Consider the following 12,667-nt stretch of genomic DNA (forward strand, 5'->3'; position numbering starts at 1 on the left):
TTTCTTTTTTTTTTTAAGATCTTATTTATTTATTTATTTGACAGATAGAAAGCGAGAGAGGGAACACAAGCAGGGGCAGAGGGAGAGGGAGAAGCAGGCTTCCCGCGGGGCAGGGAGCCCGACGCGGGACTCAATCCCAGGACCCTGGGACCATGACCTGAGCCGAAGGCAGGCACTCAACGACTGAGCCACCCAGGCGCCCCTGTGCTTTATATTTCTGCATGTGTGCTATACCCTACAATTTAAGAGTGGTGGATTTTATTTAAAATTTTTCTCATGATAAACTTCAAACAAGATACAGTAATGTTGATTAGGTTGAGAGACGGATCGCATTCCAAGGTGGTGAGATTGGGTGGCCTCGGTGTTCCTGAATCACCTTAAAAACTTGAGAGGATTTGTTTCTCCTGATAGCCTGGCTCTGTAGGATAATGAGGTCTAAAACCCAACAGCCCGGGACAAAGGAAGGGGCGTGGCTTGTTGCTTCCCAGCTCCCAGGGGCCTGGCTGAGAAGTCTGAGCAAGGAGGAAGCTGGGATTCTTCTCCTGGAGCTCCGAGTGAAATCCGCCTTCTACTAGGGCTCCTTACTTCCTCTTGAGATTCTAGCCCAGTGGCCTCTGCTCTCTGGGCCCACAGGACTTCTCCTTACACGGCATCAAAGACTTGTAAGCTTGAGGAAGTTAGGGTTCCATCTGTTTATGGAAATTTCTCTCAGTAAACTAGTACATTCCAGGTAAGAGGTGAACCAAACATGTTTGTCTGTTGCTCTGTTTGGTGGCATTTGCAGTGCTAGTTGGGAGGGAAGGTGGCTGAGGTGTGAACCCGAGGAGGTGGCGGGGGGCACCTAGTGGGCCCGCACACGGAAGTGTCAGGAGAGGTCAGGGCCTCTCTTCATGTTCATGTTCATCAGTATGTATGAAGCATCGACTTTATGTCAAACACAGTTTGATAGGGCAAGGAACTTCTATTCCAGGGTCGGAGATAGACCAAATTTCCAAGTTAAATTGTATTTAGATGCTTGCTACTCAAAGTGTAGCCTGGGTACAAGCAGCATCAGCATCAGCTGGGGGTTTGGTAGAAATGGAGAATCTCGGGCCCCATCCAGACCAATGATTCAGAATCAGCATTTTCACAATTATCTTGAAGCACTGTGTTAGGTCATAGAAAGTGCCTTCGAGAAAAAAAAAAAGGTAAGGAAGGGGCCTAGGCTGTCCCAGGGGTTGAGGGGTCAGTCGAAACTATGAGATGACATTCCACCTAGGACTAGAAAGGAGGAGGCTTCAGAAGGAGATGAAATAGATAAGAGCTTTGTAGGCTTCAGATGGAGAAGGACAAAGTCCGTGAGGTCAGGGTGTGCCTGCTCCCCTCCAGCCTGGAGAACAGTGTGGCCCGGAGACCACCCGTCCGTGTGGACGACCAGTAGTGTCTGGGCGTTCAGGCGCCAGGGGGATCCTTCCTTCTGTGTGAGGGCAGACATCTGATGGGTTTTGAGCGAGGGAGTGACTTTAGGCAGGATGACATCATAGTTAAAGGATGCTTCTGGCTGCCAGTTTGGAAATAAGACTCAGTAAGCAGGAGCTAGGAGACTAGTTAGCGGGCGACAGGCCTGATTCAGCAGAGATGTGGTCTGGCCCCGGGCAGGAGCCGTTTGAGTGGAGAGAAGTGATCCGATTCTGGATGTCCTTTGAGTGTAGAGCAGGCGGGACCCACGGACAGTGCTGCATGAACCCTGTGAGACCAGGAAGGGAGCAGTGAGTGTCTCCTGCGGTTCTGGTCTGAGCAATGGAAGCAAGAGCAGGAGTTGAAGGAGATGAAGAGCCTGCAGGAAGAGCAAGCTCCCCAGACTTCCCACAAACTCCCCGGGAGAAGCGTGGACTGGAATCTTATGGGTCTGGGGCAAGAGCTCGATGCAGAAGGAAATGCCTTAGGGAACTTCATTTCACCTGCACGTTAGTTTGCAAATTGCTTTCTACTGTGTAGTGTAGTCATGTTTACCTTAATAGACAGCACCCCAACTAAGAAAACAAAGCCAGAGGGGCAGAGACGAGGCAGAGAAGTAGGCAGGGCTGTGACAAGCTAGCAGACTGTGGAGAAAAGTAGCAGTTGAGGTAAGGACTCAGGAAGGGCCTGAGCAGAGGTTCCGTGGCCTGAGGGAGCGTGGCTGTTACAGAGAGGCTGGAAAAAATGGGGGACAGCAGTTGTGGCTGGTACTTGGAGACTGAGGAATAGGTCCGGGCCAGCCGCAGGTGGCCTGGGGGACTTACTAAGGACTATTTTAAAAACAATAGGAAACACAAGGGGTTTGGCTGGAGGAGGCATAATCAGACTGACTTAAAAAAAAAAAAATGACTGAAAAAATATATAATTCCTCTGGCTGCATCCTGGAGCATGACTCAAGAGTGTGTCAAAGCGGACAAAGGCTGATTTGTAGCGCAAGTGAAAGAAGATGAGGCTCAGACAGGGGAGGAAGCTGCGAGGATGGAAGGCAGGGGTTAAATTTCCAGGGGTGTTTCGGAGGTAAAACAGGCCAGACTCGATGGATCTCACCATACAGACATCTTCCGCCAACACCTGAGACCTTTTCTAAGCAGGGCGCGTTTCACTCTGCTCAGCATGCCTTCCCCCTGCTCACGTGTCTTCTCATCCACCTCCCAGGACACAGCCAGGACCTCGCTCTCCCGACCAGCACTTGTCTTGGCTCTTGTGCATTGGCTCTTGTCCGCTTCCCCAGGGCAGGGAACATGTCTGTTTAGTTCACATACGTGTCCAATACCACGCATAACACCTGGCTCAGAGTGAGTGCTCAACCCGGCATGTGTCACAGCTGGGCAGAGAACAATATCACACCTCACACCACAGGGGCCACTACACACGAGGAAACAGAGGCCCTGAGGGAATAAGACAGTGATGCAAGTCAACACATGAGGAAGCAGCCAGCCCGGCTCCAGATCCACGTCTGCCCACCGTGGTGACCTGCCCGAAGGCACTCGTACCGGAGGTGAAACCCGGCCCCGGCCCGGGCCGGCGGGGCGAGTCCTCCCAGGGGATAGGCACCCTAGCTCGCACTCTGGCACCTTCCTCTCTTAGGCTAGGCGCCCTGGGCTCTTAACCGCCAGCCTGGACTAACAAATCCTTCCATCTTGAGGAAGTGACTTGAGGCCTGTCTGGAAATTATTATTTCGCTAGGATCCAGAATCGATTGAAAAACCCTACCAAACATTGAACCTCTCTTCTGGAAAATTCAGTCTCATTTTAGGTTCAATTTAAGGAAGAAGGTTTCCCTGCTGACCAATGACGTTTTAGGACCAGACCGGCCAGACCTTCCCAAGGATGAGGGTCCCGGCCCACAGCTCTCCCTCTGAGTGGGTCCCCCACAGCCATGAGTGGGCCCAGAACGCTAGGTGTATGTACAACACTGCTGCTTTGTTGGTCAGCTAAAAACTAGGAGAAACTGAATTTGTAGGGATTTGACTTTTTTTTTTTAAATCACAGTCCACACCTGTCACAGCAAGCAACCCTCTTAAAAATGAAGTAAACCCTTTGTGCACTGAAATAGAAAATGGGTCTAAATACATTGTTTGGGAAGAAAAGCTGAGTTGAGAACCAGAATGTACCATCTGATCTTACACCTGTTGGATGAGTTTAGATAAGAGTCTGCAGGAATACAGTAGTTATCTCTGGAAAGGGAAACCAGGGAAATTTTGATTTTACAGTGTATAATTGTCACTGTGATTTGTTTGTTTGTTTGTTTGTTTTGGGGTTTTTGTGAGTTTTTTTGTTTCGTTCTTGTTTTTTTACTTTTAGCACAAACAGGTATTTATTTTGATTAAATGGAAAGACAAAAACAATAAGGTAGAATGGACACAAGTTCTCCAAATAGACCACTGGTAGCCCATTAGATGCTGCCATATCATTCCAGCATCCCACTGAGGGCATTAATCACTAACAGCCACTCTCTGTACCCAGCACCATTCCAAGCCCTTCATTTGTAATCACTCTTTAAACCTCACAACACCCATAAGGTTGGTATCAATGTTGGAGTGGTTAAGTGAGAGGCTCTGGACCCTCTCTGCCTGGGTTCAAGTCTTGGCTCTTCCACTGCCTAGCCTCGTGACCTTACATTATTTGAACTCTCTGTAACTCCGGTTTCCTCATTTGTAAAAAAGGAATCATGATGGGTCCAGATTTTACCACAATTAATAGCATTTTCCTCTTCTTTAATGCCAGCTATGAAGTTAAGACATATACGTGTGTGTATGTGTGTGTGTGTGTGTGTGTGTACAAGCACATAGTGTGTGTGAGACAGAATGTTTGATGACCCCTATCATTTCTCAGTGCATAAGCCAGTTCTGTTTTTATAGAATTTATGAATGATTTTAGTTTAAATTAGTTGCTTGATTTTTTTTTGTTTGTTTTCTTATAAGTAACTTGATTTTTTTCATCATACAAGTAATAGTATTTTGGAAAAAAAAAGTCATAACATACAATTAAGTAAGAAAGACTAAAATTATCCATAATCCCCAAACCTAGGGATAAATTTTACACATTAACTATATATTTCTAATGCTCAAATTTACAGTGATTTAAAACTCACTTTCTTATTATATTTTATGATTCTCAGCCTGTCAAAAATGTACACTTTCAGTATCAATGGCTACACGTTTTTAGTATATGAACATACTATAATCTCCACTAGAAATTTGAGAGCCTGATCTTTTCAATGACAAAGAACACATCTGTAGCAAAATGATACATTTAACAGAAACTTTTCCCTCCGTCTTTCCTAGCAGAGATTCAACCATAGTCAACATAATGGAAAATCCTAAGATTTATGACTCTTTTCAACATGAACTTGAGGATTATGTTAGAAAGCAGAAAGCCAGAGGATTACAACCAGAGGTTTGCTTTAGAAAGGTGACAGAAGACTCTGCGTACAGAGAAAGGGGCCACACCGCACCCAGACCTCTAATGCTGGAGCAGGGACCCTCCTTCAGGGGGATCCATACTTTCTCCAGTTCCCACACAAGGCAGAGAACAGCGGAAAACCAGTTAGCCCCGTGGCCCAAACGTCATCACTCCAGACAGAGACTGGAACCTCTGAGCCACTGTCAGAAAACACATGGCCATTTCTCCAAGAATCTGTGGCTTCCAAGCCCAGCTGTGCAAGGAAAGACCCCTGACCCCCATGCTGCACAACGCAGGAAAGATACCAGCCGCCTCTGGGAGGAGAGTCCCACCAGAGCCTATCAGGCCAGAGATCAAGGTCCAGGCCAGGGGAGAAGGTTCAGGGGGGAGGGAAGAGGTGGACAGGACAAGGAGGATCGGGGAGAGGGGAAGACAAAGCATCGCCAGGATGGAGATTCCCATAAAGAGAACAAGAAGAAGGCCAAGGTGCAGCCAGTCAGCGCAGAGAAACCCAAACACGGAAGGAAGTGTAACCAAGACACCGCAAAGGAGGGAGGAAGGTACCAGAGAGGGAAGCAGCAGCCTGGCAAAGAAAGCACGCAGGAGAGGGACTTGGGGGATGAAGCCATCCTCGGCAGTTGTTACTGATGGTGGGGATTTGGGACCCCCCAGTATTAAATGATTTGGATATGTTGGAAAGGTTGGATTAAGTGACACTGAAGCAATTCTGTGACCACCACTTGGAAGAAAATAAAATTTGATCCCCACCTCAGGTTTATATTCAAATATAAAACACAGATGGCTTAATGATGTCAGTGTAAAAACTAAAATATGAAACTCTTAGGAGAAAATATAGGAAGATTGTTTTTAGTTTTGGAGGGTGAGTGGCCTTCCTGAATGAGACACATTATTCAGGATCCCCGAAGATGAAAAAATAATAAATGTAATTGCAGAAACATTTAAAATCTGTATAACAGAACATCTTTTTGTAAACTTTTTTAGAACAAATTAAAAGATAAGTGTTGTATATATGCATAGAACACCTCCAGAGAGATACACTGAACTGTTGGCTCTGGGGGCAAAAACCAAGTGGGTGGGGGACAGAGGTGGCAGGTAGACTAACTTTTCAGTGTTCATTTCTTTCTATTTTGAATTTGGTAGTATCTAATACCTTTTTTTTTTAAGACTTCTTAATTTTTAAGTAATCTCTACAACCAACTTGGGGCTTGAACTCACAGCCCTGAGATCGAGTTGCCCACTCCACCCACTGAGCCAGCCAGGTACCCCAAGATCATTACCTTTTAAATAAATATCTTTTTAAAAGATTGTATTTATTTATTTGACAGAGAGAGACACAGTGAGAGAAGGAACACAAGCAGGGGGAGTGGGAGAGGAAGAAGCAGGCTTCCCACTGAGCAGGGAGCCCGATGCAGGGCTTGATCTCAGGACCCTGGGATCATGAATTTAGCTGAAGGCAGACGCCTAACGACTGAGCCACCCAGGTGCCCCTAAGCAAATATTTTTTTACAGGCAAGCAACACACTGGGAAGACACCTTTGCAACACTCTATATTAATATCTCTTGTGTCAGTTATCAAATTATTGCTTATCTCCAAACAGCTGCTTTGGCCCTCTGTGAAACTGGACCCTGGAAACTGGTCTCTTTTGCCAGCTAGCTTGATATTATTCTTAGCCAGTAGAGGGCGCTGGAGGGACATTGTAAACTGGGAGCAGGAGGGACTTTTTCTGAGGTTGCTGGTTTCCTGCAGCAGCAAGCCCTTGCCTTTTTGTGTGTGATGTAGCTGCAGTCCATGCCCTGTGACAAATTTTTCGTCCCTGGTAGGCTGTGATCTGTGTGTTCCATATTCTCTCTGCAGCGGTCCAAACCTCAGTCATGTGGGGAACCCCTCTTCCAAGTTTCTCTCTTCCATGTTCACCTCCCTCAAGGGGTCAAGGGTAGGCAAACTGCAGCCTGCAGTCCAAATCCAGCCCCCTGCGTGTTTTTGTACTGCCCCCCATCTAAGAATAGTTCTTACATTTGAACCCCAACTAAGCAAAAGGTTATTCCAACAAAATGGATCCCATTCTTCTCATTAAAGAACTTTATTCCAAAGCTTATACTCACTTACTATTATATTTTTATTTATTATTTTTTAAAGATTTTATTTATTTACTTATTTGAGAGAGAGTGTGTGAATGCAAGTGGAAATTGGGGGAGGCACTGAAGAGAGGGAGAGAATCTTAAGTGGACTCCACCCCGACCCCAGAACTGCACTCAGGCCTCCATCTCACAACCCTGAGATCATGACCTGAGCCGAAACCAAGAGTCAGGCGCTTAACTGACTGAGTCACCCAGACACCCCTACTATTATATTTTTAATTTTATCAATACAAAGGTGGAGATTTGTATTCTGTATTGTTATACATAAATATTCCACAGAGCCTAAAATATTTACTACCTGGCCCTTTACAGAAAAAGTTTGCCAGTCCCCTGCCTCAGAGTCTACTTGTACCACTTTGGTAGTTAACAACATTAGTTTAAATTTTTTTATATTTAATTTTCTCTGTTTAAATTACTAGAATGGTTTGCGTTCTGATTGAGCCCTAACTGATATAGCCCTAATAGACAAATAGCATTTACCAATTAATAAGAAAATATAAACAACTCAACAGAAAAATAGGCATTTACCTATACATTTAGTTAACAAATACTAAATTCCAGTTGTTGTTCCAGGTACTGAGATAAAACAGAATGAAATACAAATGAGATACAAAGATGGAAAGAAGAAAGGAAGGCTTTGTTGATGTATAAAAGGGAGCTCATTTCTGTGCTTGGGTCATGCTGAGCAGATAACTCACCTGGATGTAGGCCTGGAAGGACTTTGAGAATCTTAGAGGTTGTGGGAGTATTCATTGTTTGCTGATTGGTACCATCCCACAGTTGTTGAACATCTGGTGTCCCCAATCCCCACCTACAAAATGCCGGTAGCTCCTTCTCCCCACCTAAATGTTGGGACAATCAACATAGGCCCCCATAAATTTACAAAATGTGCCCCCTCCCAGAGTTTCCTACTCACTCTGAGAAAGGTTCCTGGAAGTTCAACTGACAGTTTAAAATCAGATCCCTGATTTCCTTTGTCCCTGATGACAACCCAGTTATGCAGGCAAGGCTGGTATCTTAACCCCATTTATCAGATGAGGAAATCAAGGCCTGGGGGCTGGAAGAACCAAGAAAGTATTCTAATCAAGATTCTCTGAGACCTGACCCACGGTTCTTTCCACCCACCTTTGTTTCCAAATGTTACTTTAAGCAATGCACAGACCATGAAATGACACAAGGAGTTTACTCCGTTCTCTTTCCCTCCACGTGCTCTGCAAGGAGAAAGTCTCCATTCAATGCAAGGAGTGAGATCCCCCCCCTCTAGGAATGCAAGGTTGGTTCAACATAAGAAAATCAATAGATCTACCACACTAATAGAACAAAGGGAAAAAAGCCTCAATCGAAGCAGAAAAAGCATTTAATGAAATCCAATACCCTTTCATGGTAAAAAATACTCAGAAAACTAACAATAGATGGTACTTCCTCAACATGATAAAATACACTTAGTAAAAACCATAGCTAACATCATATTCAATGATAGAAGACTAAAAACTTCTCTAAGATCAGCAATGAGATACAGATACCTACTCTCATCACTCCTATTCAGTACTATATTGCTAATTTTGCCAGAGCAATTAGAGAAGAAAAAGAATTAAAGGCATCCAAATTGGAAAGAAAAAACTATCTCTACTCTCAGATGGCATGATCCTATATATAGAAAAATGTCAGTCTACAAAAAAACTGCTAGAGTTAATAAAATCAGCAAAGTTGCAGGGTACAAAAGCAATACACAAAAATCAGTTGTTTCTATACCCCAGCAATGAACAATCTAAAAAGGAAAATTTTTAAACATTTCATTTAGAATAGAATTCCCCCCAAAATACCAAAGAATAAATTTAACCAAGAAGGTCAAAGATTGTACATTGAAAACTAAAAAATATTCCTGAAGGAAATTAAGGAAGATTCAAATAAATGGAAAGACATCCTGTGTTCATGGATTATAAAACTTAATACTGTTAAGATGGCAATACTATCCAGAGCAATCTACAAATTAAATGCAATCCCATCAAAATTCCAATAGGCTTTTTTGCAGAAATGGAAAAGATGATCTTCCAATTCATACTGAAAATATAAGGGGCCCTAGATACTAAAACATTTTTTTAAAGATTTTATTTATTTATTTGAGAGAGAGCACGTGAGAGAAAGAGAGAGAGAGATCAGAGCAGGGTGGAGGAGCAGAGGGAGAAGCAGACTCCCCGCTGAGCAGGGAGCCCAATGCAGGACTCAATCCTAGGATTCCGGGGTCATGACCTGAGCTGAAGGCAGGCACTTAACCAACTGAGCCACCCAGCCGCCCATAAAATAACTTTTAAAAGCCACCCAGGCGCCCATAAAATAACATTTAAAAAGAAGAACAAAGTTGAACAACTCACACTTGCCAATTTCTTTTCACACTTCCTGATTTTAAAACTTATTACAAAGCTACATGTAGTAGTAAGGGGAGATAGAATCAATAGGAGATATCTATCTATCTATATATCTCAATAGGATATATACAATATATACATATACATTGTATGATTTATTATAAGGTATTAGCTTATGCAATATTGGAGGCTGAGAAGTCCCATGAAATACTGTCTGCAAGCTGGATACCCAGGAGAGCAAATCTTATTGTTTGACGGCCTAAGGGCCTGAGGGCCAGTGATGTAAATTCCAGTCCAATTGCAAAGGCCTGAGAACCAGGAGTGTGAAGGGCAAGGGAAGAGGGATGTCCCAGCTCAGGCAGACAGGCAGAGGGAGGGCAAATCTAACTTTCCTCCACCTTTTTGTTTTATTCAGGCCCTTGGTGAATTAGAGGCTACTCATCCATATTGGGAAAGGCCATCTACTTTACTCAGTACACCAATTCAAATGCTAATCTCTTCCAGAAACAACCTCACGGACTCACCCAGAAATAAAGTTTAATCAGATATCTGGGCATTTGTGGCCTAGCCAAGTTGACATAAAATTAACCATCCCATTACAGCAATCAAAACAGTGTGCTGCTGGCATAAGGACAGACATATAGATCAATGGAATAGACTTGAGAATCTAGAAATAAGCCCATACATTTATGGTCAATTGACCTTCAACAAGGGTGCAAAGACTTCAGTGGGGAAAGAAGAGTCTCTTCAATAAATGATGCCAAGACAACTTACAGAAGAATGAAGTTGGATTCCTACCTCACACCATAAGCAAAAACAAACTAAAAATGGATTAGCAACTGAAATATAAAAGCTAAAATTATAAAACTCTTAGGAGAAAACATCAAAGTAAATACTATAACCTTGGATTTATCAATGGATTCTGAGATATGACACCAAAAGCATGAACAACAAAAGAAAAATACATAAATTGAACTCAAAATTAAAAAGTTTTGTGCGTTAAAGGACATTAAAAGTGAAAAGACAACCAACAGTACAAGAGAAAATATTTGCAAATCATATATCAGAGAAGGGTCTAGTATCCAAAATATATAAAGAGTTCTTATAACTCAATAACAAAAAGGCAACCCAATTTTTAAAATGAGTAAAGAATTTGAATAGACATACAAAGAAGAGATACAAATGGCCAATAAGCACATGAAAAGAGGTCTAATATTAATCATTTGGGAAATGCAAATTAAAACCACAGTGAGATATCCCATCACAGCCATTAAGATGAGTATATTTAAAAAAAAAAAGTAACACGTGTTGGTGAGGACGTGGGAGCCCTCATACATTATTGGTAAGAATGTAAAATGGTGCAACTCCATGGAAAACAGATGGACAGTTCCTCAAAAAGTTAAACATAGAAATACCATACAACTGAGCAATTACACCCCTACATATATACCCAAAAGAACTGAAACCAAGTACTCAAATACGTATTTGTACAAGAATGTTTATAGCAGCCTTATTCACAATAGCCAAAAGTAAAAATAACCCAAATGTCCATTAATAGATGAATCTATAAACAAATTGTCTTATATACATACAACAGAATATTACTTAGTTATAAAAAGGAATGAAGTACTGATACATGCTAAAGCATGGATGAACCTCAAAAATGTCATGCTAAGTGAAGGAAGCCAGACACAAAAGGCCACATATTGTATGATTCCATTTATATGAGATGTCCAAATAGGCAAATCCACAGAGACCAGGTGAAGATTTGGGGAGGGGGGAAATAGGAGGTGACTACATAATGGGTACAGGGATTTCTTTTGGGGAGAGTAAATTGTTTTGAAGCTAGATAGAAGTAGGTGGTGGTTGCATGACAATGTGAATGTACTAAATATCACTGGATTATACACTTTAAAATGGTTAATTTTATGTTATGTGAATTTCACTCCAATTAAGAAAAAAAAAAAAAGCTCACACTAGTGTGGGTCTCCCCAGGGCTGTCTGCCCTGTGTATGCTCAGCCTCACAGTTACTCATGGGAACAAGGAAAATATTGAGGGAGACTCTAGCCTCTGACTGGGCTGTAGGAGCAGCCCTTCCTCCCTTAGAAGTGTGTGCCCTTGAGGTCAAGGCCTGGGTCTTTTTTTTTTTTTTTAGTTAGTTTCAGAGGTAGAATTTAGTGATTCATCAGTTGCATATAACACCCAGGGCTCATCATATCATGTGCCCTCCTTAATGCCCATCCCCCAGTTACCCCATCCCCCACCCCCCTTCCTTCCAGCAACCCTCAGGTTGTTTCCTGGAGTTCAGCATCTCTTACTTACGGTTTGCCTCCCTCTCAATTTTCATCTTATCTTATTTTTCCTTCCCTTCCCCTATGGTCATCTGTTTTGTTTCTTAAATTCCACATATGAATGAAATCATATGGTATTTGTCTTTCTCTGACTTATTTCGCTTAGCATAATACCCTCTAGTTCCATCCACATGACTGCAAATGGCAAGATTTCATATATATAGATATATAGAGATGTATATATGAAATGTGGTATATATAGATATACATATCTATATGTACCACATCTTCTTTATCCATTCATCTGTTGATGGACATCTAGGCTCTTTCCATAGTTTGGCTATTGTGGACATTGCTGCTATAAACATTGGGGAGCAGGTGCCCCTTTCAATCAATATGTTTGCATCCTTTGGATAAATACCCAGTAGTGCAATTGCTGGGTCGTATGGTAGCTCTATTTGCAACTGTTTGAGGAACCTCCATACCGTTTTCCAGAGTGGCTGCACCAGCTTGCATTCCCACCAACAGTGTACGACGGTTCCCCTTTCTCCGCATCCCCCCCAACATCTGTCGTTTCCTGACTTGTTAATTTTAGCCATTCTGACCGGTCGGTGTGAGGTGGTATCTCATTGAAGTTTTGATTTGGATTTCCCTAATGCCCAGCGATGTGGAGCATTTTTTTCATGTGTCTGTCGGCCATTTGGATGTCTTCTTTGCAGAAGTGTCTGCTCACCTCTTCTGAGGGCAAGTTTTGGGTCTTGGTCACTTAAGGCCCCGCGGAGCGGGAGGGCCGCTCCAAAAGAAAAGAAGTTAAAAAAAAAGGCAGGAGGAAGAGGAGGAAGGAAGAAGGAAGAGACAAGAGTGACCAGAATTAGGGCCCAGCTCCACCCTGCATGTCTGTGGGACTTTGAGTATCCTGACTTCTCTGACCCTCAGTCGCCTCAACC

At 43.0% G+C, this 12,667-nt stretch overlaps 1 protein-coding gene across 1 annotated transcript; it reads left to right on the plus strand.

The window, feature by feature from the left end:
* The first annotated feature begins 4,809 nt into the window (after positions 1–4,809).
* On the plus strand, positions 4,810–5,550 carry LOC114223448 (uncharacterized). Its single transcript, XM_028122386.1, has one exon. The coding sequence runs from the start codon at positions 4,810–4,812 to the stop codon at positions 5,548–5,550; it is 741 nt and encodes a 246-aa protein (XP_027978187.1).
* The last annotated feature ends 7,117 nt before the right edge of the window (positions 5,551–12,667 follow it).

Source organism: Eumetopias jubatus, unplaced genomic scaffold, assembly GCF_037043125.1.
Source record: "Eumetopias jubatus isolate StellerSeaLion01/CBP00866 unplaced genomic scaffold, mEumJub1_p1.0 scaffold_9, whole genome shotgun sequence".
NCBI lineage: Eukaryota > Metazoa > Chordata > Mammalia > Carnivora > Otariidae > Eumetopias > Eumetopias jubatus.